At 50.9% G+C, this 15,474-nt stretch overlaps 1 protein-coding gene across 1 annotated transcript in view; it reads right to left on the bottom strand.

Moving 5' to 3' along the window:
* Window positions 1-15,079, bottom strand: part of Sdc (Syndecan) — a 107,657-nt gene extending 92,578 nt beyond the window's left edge. Inside the window, exon 1 of the mRNA XM_084602325.1 lies at window positions 14,768-15,079. Within this exon, the coding sequence (XP_084458451.1) occupies window positions 14,768-14,833 (66 nt within the window). The 5' untranslated portion in view covers window positions 14,834-15,079. The remainder of the gene's footprint in view (window positions 1-14,767) is intronic.
* Between the last annotated feature and the right edge of the window lie 395 nt (window positions 15,080-15,474).

The raw sequence follows: 15,474 nt of genomic DNA, 5'->3' as shown, positions 1-15,474 counted from the left end.
GCCGAAGGTAATTAGTGAAAATTAGTTTTATATAATCGGTTGGTTTAGGCTTGCTTGAGATCATTTTAACAGGCCGACGAAGCGAAGTTTAACTGGTAGCGAAATTTGTCCGTCTGGGCAGGTAACAGTGACGTAAACTAATGTGACGAATTCAACCCACGTGCTCAGCCATGGACGATAATTTTGCCACCACACTGGGTTCGATCCTCGCCCCGGAGGAGGGTTCTAGCGACACTCAGTACAGTCAAGACATTGCTGCCTATTTTGCAATCCCACGGTGGCGTCGTACAACCGCTTGCTTCCACTACGACAAGATTAGCTTACCACGATAGGAACCTTAAGGAGTTATTTGAAACTGGCGCCGCCCGCTGACCGACCGTGCGGGGAGCGATCGAATAACGGTGTTTCAACCGGATGACGGCCATGCGCAGATAACACGCGAAATTCGAGACCGTTGCTCTTGGATTGCAAGACTACGCGTGGGTGCGGGTTTCCCCGAGAGGCAGCAGTAGCAGAAAAGCGATACCAGGCGCGCGTGGCTCGCGTCAAAACACCGATACAGGGCTGGCGAGTAACGCAAGCGTGGATAAGCCGGACAGATCAGCTATAGTTTAACCCCCCTAGAGCGCTCGGTACTGCACACGTAGGCGACCTTCCGACCGCTTAACAGGCAGCGGCGAGAAATGCGCTCGAAAATAGAGCAGCACGACGTCGAGACGACGTGGCGTCTGGACGTTGGCTATTTACCGCATCGTGCTGTTATCAGGCCGTCTCAAGTTTTTAGACATCTTACACGCTTCAGAGAGAAAATGTCCACACAGGGTAGAGTAGTTGACGTATGTACGGCGGCCGGATGGAGGTCACGGGATGGCCCTGCCTGGTATCGAGTAATGAGTCATGTAACTCGCAAACCAAGAGTCAACCTTCAGGGTCAACCACATTTTAGCGGGAACACCATTCCACGTGACTGATTCCATTGTGTTAACCCAGTCACGAAAAGATGCACAATGGCGCTCCGCATGCGCGCAGCCACTCCGCGCTGTGTTCCCGCTAAGTGTGATTGACCCGGTACATGCACTGTAGTTCAGGACCTAACCTATAGGGGTACGAAACAACGTGCGGGAGACAGACAAGCGTAAATTAAGTGCACCGGTGACGAACGTCTGCGGACCGTGACTATGCGTACGGCTCCTTGGGCTGTCTAGGAAGCCGGCAGCTGACCGACGATCCTCAATGACGAACTCATGCGCACTGACTGATAGGCTCCTATAGTGAATCATTTCATGAATTTCAATGAATATATATATTTTTTTTTCATGAGAATTAAAGCAGTCCCATTTTTGGGTTTTTCGCAACACGCGATCTTCCTCAGATTACACGAACACTAATGGTTCCATGCCGCGCAACTGCAAGACAAATCGTACAGGGCTGCGGACAACTGCAGGGGCTGTTCGCGACGCAAAAAGTTCGATAATGCAATAGATGGCGAAATGAGACGCCATCGACTCTGCCGTCGAGTGCTCCGCTAGTGAGCAGCGAGGGGCAATTCGTTGCCACGGGTACCGGTTTAGCACATATACCGTACTACTGTATAGCGGCCCAAAAACAATAGTGAGCCACACGATACTCGCGAATGCACAAAAGACAGCGGCCATCGCAAATACGCTCGGAAAGGAGCCAGAAGTGGGGTTGCGGAAAGGCAGTTCCTTAACCTCTGCTTCCGATTTGCTCCTATACTTGGATGATTCACTGCTAGCCGCCCGGTTGCTCTCCCGCTGGCGTTCCCTTTATTCGGAGGCGCGCAGAGCAGCAGCCCGGGACGACGGTCGATGCCGGCGCGCCTTTGTTTGCCTGGTTAGCGGGCAAGGAGGGAGGGACAAGACGGCGCAGACGCATTCGGTGCATAACAGACTGTCCTCCCTCGCCACATGTTGGTTATATTTCAATACTAATCTGGGAAGCCCAGTGGACCAGGAAACTGAAAGAACGACTGAGAAAAGGAAAAGCTGGAAGCCTTACAACAGAGAGCGAGAAACAAAGGGTCAACTAAATAGATGCCTGCACGTGCGTATGTGCGTCTTCCTATGCACCAGCGGCGTTCGTACCGACAGACGAGGAAAACGAAGGCAGAAAGGTAAAATGGAAAAGGGACAGGAGAACACAAATGACGAGAGCAACGAAGCGGTGACCCTTAGATTAACTCTGACTTAACGGACATGAGAGTTCATCGGCCCTTCGAAGCCCCGGGCTATATTCCTAGGCAGCACCCCGTCGATATTTACAGAGAAAGAAAAGTAAATGACGCCGGGATCAACCTGCGGTCCGCTTCTGGTGATTGTATATGTACCTGCGGACTACGTCAATACGCCTAATGTTGGCGGAAGAAGATTATAGACAGTTCAATATATGCACTGCTGCTAGCACAGCACCAACTGCACCGGAAACGAAAACTTCTACAGGCTACTGGCGCGCATACTGGAAGGAGAATTTTGTTTCCTACCAGACCGAGTTAAAGCTTCCGAAGCCAAGCCGTGCCGCTTCACTAAGTAAGTAAGTAAATGAAGAGATTGGGCTGCCCACATGACGCCATCTGAGAGACCGCTTGTGCGGGAACTGGCTGCATCTTACACGTTCCCAGACAGAGATATATGTACTACAGAGGTCACATCCAGCAAAGGGGTGTTGCATATGATATTCGTGAAAGACAAAAACAAACTTCGCCTCGCAAATTGCAAAGGCGGCGCTTCAGGGAGTATTCGGAAGGACCGCACACGAAGACGCGAGTCGATGTAGCCGGCCGAATAGGCGCGTTCTGACGAATAGTTTGCAATTAAATTTGAAAACTAACAGCCAATAAGACAAATACAAAAAAAGGAAGGGGCAACGTTTAGTATGTTCCCGCGCTATTTGCTTTCGCGTCGCAATGATCGAACTGCGCCGAAATGAAAGTGCGAAGTAAAAAGCAGTTCGCTTGAACGCGCTGCGCTCTAAGGGAAGCGCGTTGCCAAAACACTCAGAATGACGCGATGCTGAACACAATGCAACTGGCAAACTCTTCCGCGAGAAGCGGTTCGCATTTATGAATAAACAGTTTCAGAAGAACGCCCGAACAAGGGGAAGATAGGGGAGCGCACACAATACGGACAATAACCGGAAGAGTCTCTCCAGAAAGGCTTCGCTCACTGCCAACAATGCGCACGCGAAAAAGCGAATAGGACAGAAGATGAACGGACAAGGCGAAAACCAATCGCTCGCACAATGGAAACAGTTGTCTTGCATTTCACCCAAAGTGTGCGCATTGATAAAGCAGATTGCACAAAGTTACGCATATTTGAATTAGCTGCGTCGGGAGAACATGTCCCTATTTCAGCTATATGCAAGGGGAAATAGCCGCCGAGTATGTTGGCGAGATGCCGACAAGCCTGAACACGGACAATGCAACTACGGTCGAAACTATACAGTCTCGGGAGGGCGTCGCCGAAATGTCGAAATGATGCAACATAATTAAGCTCAGTGGTACACAGCGCGCGACGCCACGATGCCTACACGCGCGTGCGTCGCGAGCACGGCTATTTTGGGTTGTGTCCGCTGCGCGCAATCGATGTGGAAACCGCGACGGCGGTTGACGGGCTTTATCGGAAACGGGACCGCAAAATTAACGGCGTGATGACGAGCGCGCGCGGAAACGCACGAGACTGGCATGGCGTCCATTACACGCTGGCGAGCTAACACGCACTACGAAGCAAGGACAAGTGCGAGAGAGTAATGGCGAAACTTTTCTGGCCGCACCACTCGCTGTTGCGAGCGAAATGAGACGAGCCCAGGCCGGCTTGAGATCGTATTCCGCTAACGCGTAGCGAGCGTAGCAACTTGTCATAAAAACAAGCTATACGCACTCTAACCAGCGCGCGCACGCGGGATTGCCGAGAATGATTTCACGCCGACATTCGTCCTAATTGGCGCGGGCAGCGCGCCGAGTCGGCGAAGAGCGAGAATGCAGAGTGAGTCGCGGTCGAGGTGCATGAACGCGAGCGTTTCTGCAAGCGGCAGATGCAGCAAGAGGGTTTGTGGTGCGCGCATACGCATACACGCCTCAGAGTTCGCAAGGACAAGAATGGCGAATAACCCGCTTACCTACGGATCAAAGGACGCTATGACGTCATTAGGAATACGCATATAAGAGAATTGGTAGCACGAAATTTCGTTTCGCTCGCGCGCACTCAATACGTGGCAGCGCCTAACAACGTCATGAGTGGCTTTACCAGACGCTAACAGATTTCACATAAAGGGCCCCGACGCAAGTGCGCAGACATGCCTTCCACCCGAAATTTGCAGTGAAGGACAAGTTACCGCGATCAGTGCTAAAAGAATCGCGAACGCTGCAACACAATAGCCGTAATGCCAAGCTTACGATTCGCTGTCAAGCCATGTAACCCCTTCCCCCCTTTCCACTTCCCCTATGCTCCGTTTCAGAAGCTGTTTGCAGCACCACGAAAAGTAGGGGTGACCAATGGGCCAACGAGTGCGGTGCGCACTACATGATTGCGCTCAGAATATTCTGCGACGTCGTCAGCGATAGGCGCATAGGAACAAAGTCATGTAATGCGTGCTATCCTTATTGGCCCAGATCGCTCTTACATTTCGTATAGTGCTGCAAACAGCTTGTGAAACGGCGTATAGAAACAATTCAGCGCAGCGCATGTTAAATGAACTTTCCAATGCCATTGCTTCCCTCAAATACTGGGACACTTGTATGCATGTCATGCTGCGTACAGCTGCATTTTTAGCGAAGCTACAATTCTAGTCCCGCAGGTCCTATATTGTTAAAAGAACAAGCTCGGGCAAGAACACGCCTGCTATATCCAAGGCTGAAAACGAGCAAAACTACTTGCAAGCAGGAATTCAAGGCTAAAGCTTCCCCGAGTACTGGAAGGTCTAACACGACAAAGGCACCAAGCCCGTTTGCCGGTTTTAATTGTAATACCGTCTTCTGTATCGGATGCAAGAAAATGTTCAATTCAGACACTGTTCGAGTGAAGGCGTTTTGGCGTCTATTATAAGCCTGTACAGGGGACGGCTGCCTGTTTTAAACCGGCAACACATGAAAAAATATATATAAGAAGGAAATAGCGCGTGCTCCGATTACAATGACCCGCACCCTTGCTTGTCCTTGCGGACAAGCAATGTCTCGTGTAATCCCCGAACCGTTGCTGTTTAAGCCATAGGGCATAACTGCAGTGCGACTAGAACTTCAATGTTACATTTTGATTGGCTTCACAGATCCTTCGCATACGGCACCATGTGTGACCTTTTCTTTGCTGTAATAACCGTCCCAATTCAACACTCAGTAGTCAGTACAGGGGCCTGTAAGCGGTCTAAGGCGCAAAAATAAGGGCTGAGTATTCGGAACCACTAATTTCAATAATTTGCTTTTTCCTACGCCTGCGCACACAAGCGCAACTGCTCTCCTATCACTTATTCCCCGCTCATTTTATGGGGGAAAAGTACCCCTCAAGTGCCCTATGCATTACACTCGTGAATATATATGCATATAGGTACACATATTACACGCTTATGCTCCGCCTTTAAGGGTATTACGCGACAGCTTAGGTCATCAGCCAAGATAAAAAGCCCCGCTATCAAGCCATCCAACGGACTAGAGCACCCAAAATAATACGGAGCAGGGGCCTGTGGAAAACGCTCTCCTTCATTCGGGCTGTCGACGAGGCAAACATCAAGAGTGTCAAGATGAACCTCCGGATGACCCACACGTAGCCAAGTTATACACATGCGCATCCGCTCGCAGGTCGCTCTGCGAAACTGAACTGTTCATTCGTGTGCTCCGTTTTATTTTGGGGGCACTAGTACCTGCGTGGCCTAGAGGTAACGTGAATGGTATACAGTCCTGCTAGCTACTGAATCAGACATCACCCTTCCATGTGAAAGGAGAGGCCCGAGTTTGTACCTTAATTCTGCCAAATGTTATGCGAGGCAACCCTATGTCGGCCATGTCAGCTGCCAGCTATCGCCTGCCAGCGCCTTGCTTGTGATTTACAGACCGACTTTCTCATCTGTTCTCTTCTACCCTTCCCTTCTAATCCCCCATTCCCCTTGCCCATTGCAGGGTAGCCAGCCGGAATTCATTCTTTCTGGTTAACATCCCTGCCTTCCGCCCTTTTTTCCTCCTCCTCCTCCTCATCCGCTCACAACGCGGCCCTTTAACGTGATGGTGTTAAAATGGCCGAGCAGCTAATGTGTACAGAATCACGCTTCTAATGAGTGCTGCCGCAATGTGATCTTTAACAAGACTCTAGACCTCAAATACTGTTTTTTCCGAGTCGACTGCAGCGTCGTAACACCACCTAGCGAGGGAAGCAGACACTTTATGGGAGCATCCCGCAGTGCACTTTCACGACGCCTGACGTAGCTTACTGGAGTGAGCTTCAACGAATAGAGTGCAGTGCATAGAGAACTGCGCTACTTCGGACGCACCTTTAAGCAAGCAATGTTACCGCTGTCAAACCGTTGTCTCGCATTTACCGCGCCGCAAGCGGCTAACTGTGGCAGCAGAATGTTTTTTAGGCGCGCGCAGTAGAACTGCAGCACCGACTGAGCACTACAAGTTTCCTAGACTAATTATGTTAGTTTACCGGACAGAGCAACGCGACCAGCAAACCAAAGAGCGACACGCGACTCGTTTGCTTTCCGCTTTGAAATCTACGGCGGATGTATACAGACCGAGGCAACTGAACACCAGCCGTATTACATAGAAAGGCACGAAACACATTCAAGCACGCAATCCAACTCCACGTTAAACACGCGTCGCACAGGCACGCATTACAAAAGGATAGGTTAGGTTACGAAGGAAGGAAAGGAGAGCTGAGGGAGCCGCCCGACCGAGACTACCGTGACTGTGGGCGCGGCTGGCGACAGAAGCGGCAGCGACAATCGCGCGTTTACTGCGACGCGCCCGAAAAGCGCGTCGCTTTGAAAGTTCCCCAAAAAGACTACATACTCGTAGGAGAGCCCTGTTTTCGACGTGGGACAGAACAGGTTGCTGCAAAAGCGCCGAGGTGGTTTCTTCGGCTAGACTGAGAAGAAATGCGTGAGCCGCAATTTACGACGGGATAAAAAAAAAATAATAAAGAACACCGCCAGACGCTGCGTCCGCGACGACCGCGCAGCCGAGGGCGCCAGGGACGCAGGCCGGCGGATGAACCTGCACGCGCTCTACGCTAATGAAACCTTCCTCCCCGTCCTCCTGATCGACGCTAGCCTGCTTCGGGCAGCTGAGGCGGCGTCCCGCCGCAGCTGCGACAAATGACGTGCCACGGCTCCAGAGCGTATACCTAGAGGCCCCAAACTGGTAAGCTTGACGTTATTCTGGACGAGTGTAGAGGAAGCCCCAGAATTTGTGTGCGCACGCCCAGGGAACGATCGTTAAAGCTGTTAACTGCAACCGTTGTCGACCTCACAAAAGAAAGGGTGCAAATCGACGTTCGCGCGCACAAAAGGCACACCTCAACGTGGTACTGCAATGCGTCGATGCGATAAAAGGCAGCTAACTGAGCGCTAAAATTAGACAAAGTTCTAAGCAGAAGGAAGAGGTTATATGGAGAAAGTTACAGGCGGGGGTTCTTCCCAACCCGCTCGCACTAAGCAGATTGCATCCGGCGATACAAGACCCGCGGTGCAAGCACTGTAACGAAATTGCAGCCATGATTCATATGGAATATAGAGTCCTGTGAGGCTTTAATAATCAACCAAAGCGAAGACGTAAAAGATCATCATCCGGCCCTGGACACCGCTGAATCCCAAGGGATTCCAGCCTGCTGAAAGGAAAGGAAGATTCTGTACATGAAGCTAATCATCATCATCGCTACTTCTCAAGCACTGCCGCCAGAACCGCGTGATGCACTTAACAAGAATGCATGCTAAGGGATACAAAGGCACAGCTAGAGACAATGTCCTCTGGAAAATACTGCAATTTCAGTCATGAGGCCCCGAAAAGGGCAACGGTGCTTAGAGAATAACGGCAAAACTGCAGCACGGAGACTAACCATTTGTTACGACATCTGTCCTGTAGTTGGAGCGAAAAGTGAAGGCTGGGGAGGGGAGCTTTGATAGTCTGTGCCCGGGTCTCTATTGAACTGGGTCGTAGGCAAGTGTGCAGCTGCATTACGTACTAGCAGCAGAAACTGCGCGAAGGAGACCCCATGCCGCCCTCCTTTGTCGATGTGGTCGCAGGGAGTTACCAAGTTGTGGTGCCGAAATATAGGTCAACGTTAGCTCTGCGAAGCAAAATGCTGCCACGGGATGGTGCGCATCCAGTGTGACAGGCGCAACAGGGCACAAAAATTTCAAGAAAGCGAGAGGAACACCCCTCACTGTTCAGGCGACTTAAGTAGGTTCGCTCCTACACGCACAACCCATGCAAGAAATTAAAAATAAAAGGGGAAGGGGGGGGGGGGGTCAGTGCGTCAAGTCTCGAAGAAATAACGCGTCCGCGTGGAAACCAGGCTGTCTCACAGCTCAACAGGCGGAGCACGGAACGATACAACCCAAGAACGTGAACACGCAGATGAATGAGGAAGCCATCAGCACGCCCGCTAAAAGCGTGCAGCAGTGTATAAGCCGGAAATGCCTGGATCGGAGGCCGGCCGCGATGACCGCGCGATCCTCGCACGAAAGATGGTCGTACGATGAGATTCTCGGCGATTTATTACGAGGGCCTCAACCAGCGCCTACTCGTCTCGGACTGGACACTCGATGGCGTCTAGACGGCACGAGGCGCTGTCTCAACGTTTGAAGGAAGATATCAGCTCCGAACACCGCAGACCACTGCACCGTTTCCGTCCAGGAAAAACAGCTAGGCATGGCACACCAGCCTCGCATTATCGCGGCCCGTGGCGCGTCGGCCAAAAAGCGATCAGCGAACACGCAGGAAACGCATCAGCGCAGTGCGCGAGGTCGGAGACGATGGAGCGATCGCGTCGACAACCTTCCACCATCCACCCTTTCCTAGCAGTTGAGCGAAGCGTCGAAATCAGCGCACGCGGAGAAAGCGCTGCGCTGAAGAGGAACGGCGATAAGACCATCAGCATGGCTGGAAGACGAAGGAGGGGAGAAGGGCGAGAGTACTGAAACAAGCGAAGTTGAACGACGGAACGTCGAGCTAAAATGGGAAAGCGGAACTTGAGCGGCCGCGGCGCAGGCGGGCAAAAGTTTAGACAAAACGACGGCGAACAAGCATGTCCTCTCCCTCGACGAAATCTCATCCGAGCTCTAGCTAGAACTGATTGGATTGGACTGTCAGATAACAGCTCGAAAGAAGCGGGAAAACAAAACGACCAGCAAAGGCGAGCGACGGATTTAATGAGAACATCGGCGGCCCCACGGTCAATACAAGTCCGGCCACCAAGGGTGTCGCGGCTAGTGCCATCAGAGCGTGTATCGGCCACTCGCAGGCCGGTTTCCAATAAGGATGGACTAAGAGATTACCATTTACTAGGCCGGGACGCGTTGGGAGAGCGAAGAATGGGGGAGGGGCAACCTTGCTCCGCCAACTGCTCTTTTAAGCTATAAGTCGCGTCACGGTCGCGGCGCTCAATCAACGGCGTAATCCAATTAACGCGTCCGAACTCGCGCAGAGACTGTTCGCAATACACAGACCGGAAAAAAAATGGCGTCCGGGCAAAATAAAAATGCCTTCAAGAAAATTGGCTCGTAATGAAGACAGCCCACGATAGGCGTTTTGGCTCGGAACATGCAGGAAGAAAAGCTTCGAAAACTTTGGTCCGCCCAGACAGCTCGCTTTATACACGGCAAGTTAATTGGCAGAGGAAGCGATTGCCTCCATAATGCTCGCTGCAGCACGCGTTCGATTAGTTCTCACTGTAGTAATAATTGAAGGGACAAGGTTTTTCCTTTCCGCCTGCGACACGGAATCGCTTGAAGGTACTCTTTTTCGAGGTCTGAAATGCATTTATGCATTAAAAAAGCTACTGCACTCGACGCTGTAAACGACACTGCACTCGCCAGTGATTGACGAGTGCAACCGGTACTGGTGCACTGCCGTCGAAAATGCGCACGCTGCACAGACTAGGTCTTAGGGGCAGAATGTAGCACCGCCGATGTATGGCGTTCAAGTACTGCCGACAATTGAAACGAACCGGAATAAAAATGCTACAACAACCGCGCTCACGAAGACCTGCGTGCGGGTTGCAGAAGGGTATGCGAAGGGTATACAGTTGACACCGCAGAGGGCTATGGAACGAAAAATGGTAGGGGTAACATTAAGAGATAGGAAGCGTGCAGAGTGGGTCAGAGAAATAACTCAAGTTACCGACATTCTAGTAAAAATCAAGAAGAAGAAACGGACATGGGCAGAACATGTAGTGCGAAGAGAGGATAACCGACGGTCGCTTAGGGTAACAAACTTGATTCCAAGGGAAGGAAAGCAAGGGGCGGCAGAAAGTTAGGCGGGCGGATGAGGTTAAGAAGTTCGCAGGGGTCAAGAGGATGCAGGTAGCACAGAACCGGGTTAATTTGAGAAATATGGGAGAGGCCTTCGCCCTGCAGTGGGTATAGTCCGGATGATGATACGCTGGTCAAGCAGCCCTGACTAGACAAAGGACTTCATCGCAGAACGAGCAAAATTTAGCGGGAACATAGGAAAGTGCGGCCTCACAAACACCTAGGTTTGCACCTGGCGGTCCCTCTAAATGCTTTCCGGGATGGCAAAAGCACGCGCGGCCGTTTCCCAGCTAACCGTGACAAAGTAAAGAGAAACTTTTTCCCCTAATAGCTGTCTCGTGTCCAAGCAGCCCAGTTACGGAATATGCAGTGAGCGGGGGAGGAGGAATCTAAGAAAGAAAAGGGAAAGGCGAATTAGGTAAAACTAGCCCATGGGAACGACGACGTCCCAGTCAAGGTCAGGAAAGGTTGAGCGCACGCCTCCCACTCACGAGTATTCGGAATTCCGGCCCCCTTCCCCCGATAAAAATCTCCCCGGGTTGTCTACAGGCGCGGCTGCGGCCCAATCTAAACGAACCACACGAATTTACCACTACGACTGAACGAAGTGCACACTGGGCTGTTTACGGCGTTCCGCCCTTCACAAAGTTTGTTTCATATGTAACAGAACAAACCGTAGCTGAAAAACGAATCGCTTGGCATTACGGAGTGTGCATCTGCATCGCACCAGCGTTGCTGAGCGTGGTGACGATGAATGGACTGCCAGAAGCCTTGCTTCACAAGAACCGTGTTCAACCCTGGGATGCGCATGAATGTTCTAACCAGCAGCGTTACGTGGTGCTCTGACATGAGACATGAACAATGACACATTGAGAGGCGCCGCTGTCTACACTGAACGGACACATGTAGTATGTTCACATATGCGAGGCTGGTCGGCGAAGCGCTCGAGATACCCTTGCCAGCAAAGCGAATGGGATGCAGTCTGTGCTCGCTTGTTCACACAAAACATTCGTACTGACACTCCCTTCCTTGATTTCGATAAAGTACCGCATAAAAGGTTGTTACTAAAGTTATCGTGCCTAAATCTTAACCCGTTAGTACTGGAATGGCCGTGTAACTTTTTGACTAACAGCAATTTGTGTATGCTAACAATTGTTCTCGTAGCCCGGTCATTTTAGGTGTTCCCCAAGGGACAGTGCTGGGACACTTGCTTTTCCTGATATACATTAACGATCTTCATTCCAATATTTCCTCTACCATCCGCTTATTTGCGGACGATTGTGTAATTTACCGCCCAATCACCAACAGTACTGACGTTGGCATTCTTCAACAAGATCTTAACCAAATCGAAGCTTGGCGCAAATGTTGGTTAATATCTCGTAATATTTCCAGCATGTGTAGGACATGTAGTGCGAAGAGATGATAACCGATGGTCGCTGAGGGTAACAAACTGGATTCCAATATGAAGGAAAGCGTAGCAGGGGGCGGCAGAAAGTTAGGTGGGCGGATGAGGTTAAGAAGTTCGCAGGAGTCAAGTGGATGCAGCTAGCACAGAACCGGGTTAATTGAAGGAATATGGGAGAGGCCTTCGCCCTGCAGTGGGTATAGTCAGGCTGATGATGAATATTTCCAAAACATGTCTGATTTCGTTCCATCGTCGGAGGATGCATACTCCTAAATACACTTTTTGGTTCTGAAGTGTCGTCAGTCATCCTGCGAATACTTGGGTAATACTGTAACGCAAAAGCTAACATAGCCATCTGATATCAGGAACATCGCTCATGAGGCTAATCGTACCCTTTGTTTCATACGGCGCAATCTACGATTTGCCAGCCCCTCCATCAAATCATTAACATACTTAACTTTTGTCCGTCTTAAACTAGAATACGCTTCAGCAATATGGCATCCTCACCAGTCTAACCTCTCTTTAACCTTAGAAAAAAATACAAAATCGTGCTATCCGCTTCATTTATTCTGATTATTCACACTACACTAGTGTGTCTGCTTTAAAATCTAGAGCCAACTCACCTAGCCTCGAAACGCGACGAAAAATTTCTCCATTCTGCCTCATTTCACGTGTTTTATCGTTCATATTTAGGAGAATCATTCATATCACCTGCTTATCGTTTCTCAAGCCGTATTAATTACCATAAGACCGTATACACCCCCAAAGCAAGAACTACCGCTCATTCTCGTTCTTTTTTCGTCACGTCATCCCGGAACTGGAATAATCTACCACAGGACGCCGTGCATCATATCAACGCCATACAGTTTAAGAACGCTATCAAGACCATTGTTTAACTCTCATGCCCACTCCTCAAGGGGCCAGGGGCCTTTGAGGTATCAAATAAATAAAAGGTCTGAACAAGCTCCAAGGGATTCCGATAGAATACGGCACGGCCGCGTTCGTACTGCAAGGTGGAGGGGAACCGAAAGGAGGCGGAATATTGTTTGCCGGGCTTGTGAAGTACGCCCTGTAGTTTCGCCATCTGGTTGAGAAAGAAGAGAGTTTACATACATATGCCGTAAGTACTGCTAGTTCTTTCTGTCCTTACACAATAAATGAACACGAGACAAATCTGCGGGTAACAGCACCGAAAGGCCACCATATAGAGGCCAGAAAGTCACCTGCAAAGATGAAAACTCCGCTAAGTATACAGCGAATTCACTAAGAATGAAGTTAACTGCAATATACCGAGAGGCTTCGTATATAAGGAAGAAAAAAAAAAACAAAACCGGTTAGCCGAAGAACCGTTAACCTTCAGCAGCTTACTTCATTGAAACACAACTCACGCCCAGACGTCACGTCCGCTGGTGCGAACCTTTTTTTAAGAGTCGGGATGCAAGAACTCCGAAAGGGCAAACAAAAACAAAAAATCGCTACAGCCCAGACAGTATCCGGTAGCTGCTAGCACCAAATAGGCTGTGTCTTAGAGTGACATGGAGCCTAATAGGATGAAGCTAAAGTGTAGTCCGGCGCGGTGACTGAGCGAACGAAAAACTGCAGAAGCGCCCGCAGTGAGGCAGCTGAAGGCAACAAAAGCGCTGCGCTGCGACCCAGTGCACCCAATTTGGTCAGTTCCGAGAGCGCTTCGCTCCATTTAGGGGCCCCGGCTGAATAACGTGGTCGAACGACTACGCCCTCGCAGCAGCAACACCGGTTGGCTCGTGCGCGAACGATACACAAACACGTCCGCCTGTGCGGCAGGCCTCACGCTTCACACATGGCGCACATGTGTCTTTGATGATGACAGGGAACAAGCCGAGAACAGCACGTGCAGCGTAAACTGAAAACGCATGGCCGGAAAGCAGAGCAGGGTCTGACAGCTCATTGCTCAGTCGGGAAGCGAATAGGACTCAGCTGGCGCACCTTTGCTGCCCTCGGAAACGAAAACGGGTACAAAGAAACTCCTGGAATGCCGTGCGATGAAATGTCACGGCCTAGGAATACCACACACGGAAATGCATGCAATAAACCAAGAGCGCACGGCTTCATTCAAATCGATAGCAAAGCAGTCATTAGGCTTAGGTAGCGGGATTCCCTGTCAACGTCACGTTCGAAAGAAGCCTGTTACATAAACGAGGAACTTAAAAGTTCCGTGGCGACTGTCACAGGCTGCAGACGACGAACGGGCGGCCCGGCGATGCGGGAAGGACCATTTTTAACGGCATTACGAGCGAGGTTATGTCACGTCGCCTAGCAAAGCGCATGCCGGCAATACGCTAGTCCCGTCTAGCGAATGTAACTCGCGCGGCAGTTCGAGCAAGGGGGGAACCCTAGACAACCAGAACCCGTGGGTGTGTCGAGGCAACGGGCTCGTCATACTCGAGGGTGCTGGAAGAGCGTCGGTTCGCGCTTATCAGCAGCGAAGCCTAGGCGCAAGGAGATGATTCGAGCAAGGAGTGCTCCCGATAACACTTCGAAGCCAACAAACCGGCAGTTTCGAGTGCCCCTGCAGAACAGAGCTCCAAACATCTTCGGCTGAGGGGGCGCAAGACCTGAAATCCGGGGCGAGGGCCTGTCAAAAACCCGTGCCCCCACACTCGTAAGCGCAAGCTCGACAGCTCTTCAAAACTGAAGCGCGCGCTTGTCAGAAGCCCTGCCTTCGTCGGTCACTAACCTTGGCAAAGCATTAGAGAAAGAACTGCGCCAAGTGCAGCTGTTGCTCCTGTGTGAGCATAACCCGGCTTCGGACAAAAGTAGCCGACGCTGCTGCAAAACAGAGGCAGCCACGCCGTGCGAATATGAAGACGCCAGCTAATTGTAAGAGTCGAAACAAGGGCACAGTACCTTTTCCGCTGAGTGTAGTACTCCATTCACGGCGAGCAGTAGGATAACAAGCGTCGCTTTCCACATTCCTCCGACTAGGCGTAGAGATAATCCGTGTAAGACGGGCCTCAAAAGTTCCCCGGCGAACAGCGAGCTACGAAGGAGAGTTTCCCTAGGAATCGAGTATCCACCTCCGCCCTCCGCTTGCAACCATAAGCAACAACACAGCACACGCACAACCAGCAAACTATTCGGTCACCATTGCCGCTTCTTGATATTTCAACCGCGCCACTAAGAGGCCTAGCCGCCTAGCGGATGTTTGCGGACGGAGGGACGCCTCCGCCAACTCGTGCTCCGCGGCAGCACACGCCTCGCTCCGCCTGTCGGCGTCTCAAAGAGGCCGAGGCAGCTTTAAATACAGCGTTGCCTGACTGCGCAACGGGAGTTTCGGTTTCTCTTTTGAGGCGCGGACTGCGTACGCGTTTTCAGAATCGAATTAGGTCTGCATCACACTTAAACTTTCGCAGTCAGACTTGAAGAACGCGCTGGTGTTCATTAAAGCCGTGTTATTATCTTTTTTTTTTTCTATTGCTTCCGGCCATCATCACCCAATTCCAAGCTCGTGCAAATGATACCTCGCATGCGGAAAAGAGTTGCAAGGCCCTACTGGCGAGTGGCGACGTTCCAGTTGACAGCGAAATTAAAAAAAAAAAAAAAAAAAAGCGGCA

Source organism: Amblyomma maculatum, chromosome 4 (genome assembly GCF_055883805.1).
Source record: "Amblyomma maculatum isolate TAMU_Amacu chromosome 4, ASM5588380v1, whole genome shotgun sequence".
In the NCBI taxonomy this organism is placed as follows: domain Eukaryota; kingdom Metazoa; phylum Arthropoda; class Arachnida; order Ixodida; family Ixodidae; genus Amblyomma; species Amblyomma maculatum.
Note: the sequence above shows the minus strand (reverse complement) of the source record. Positions and strands in the feature narration are given on the sequence as shown.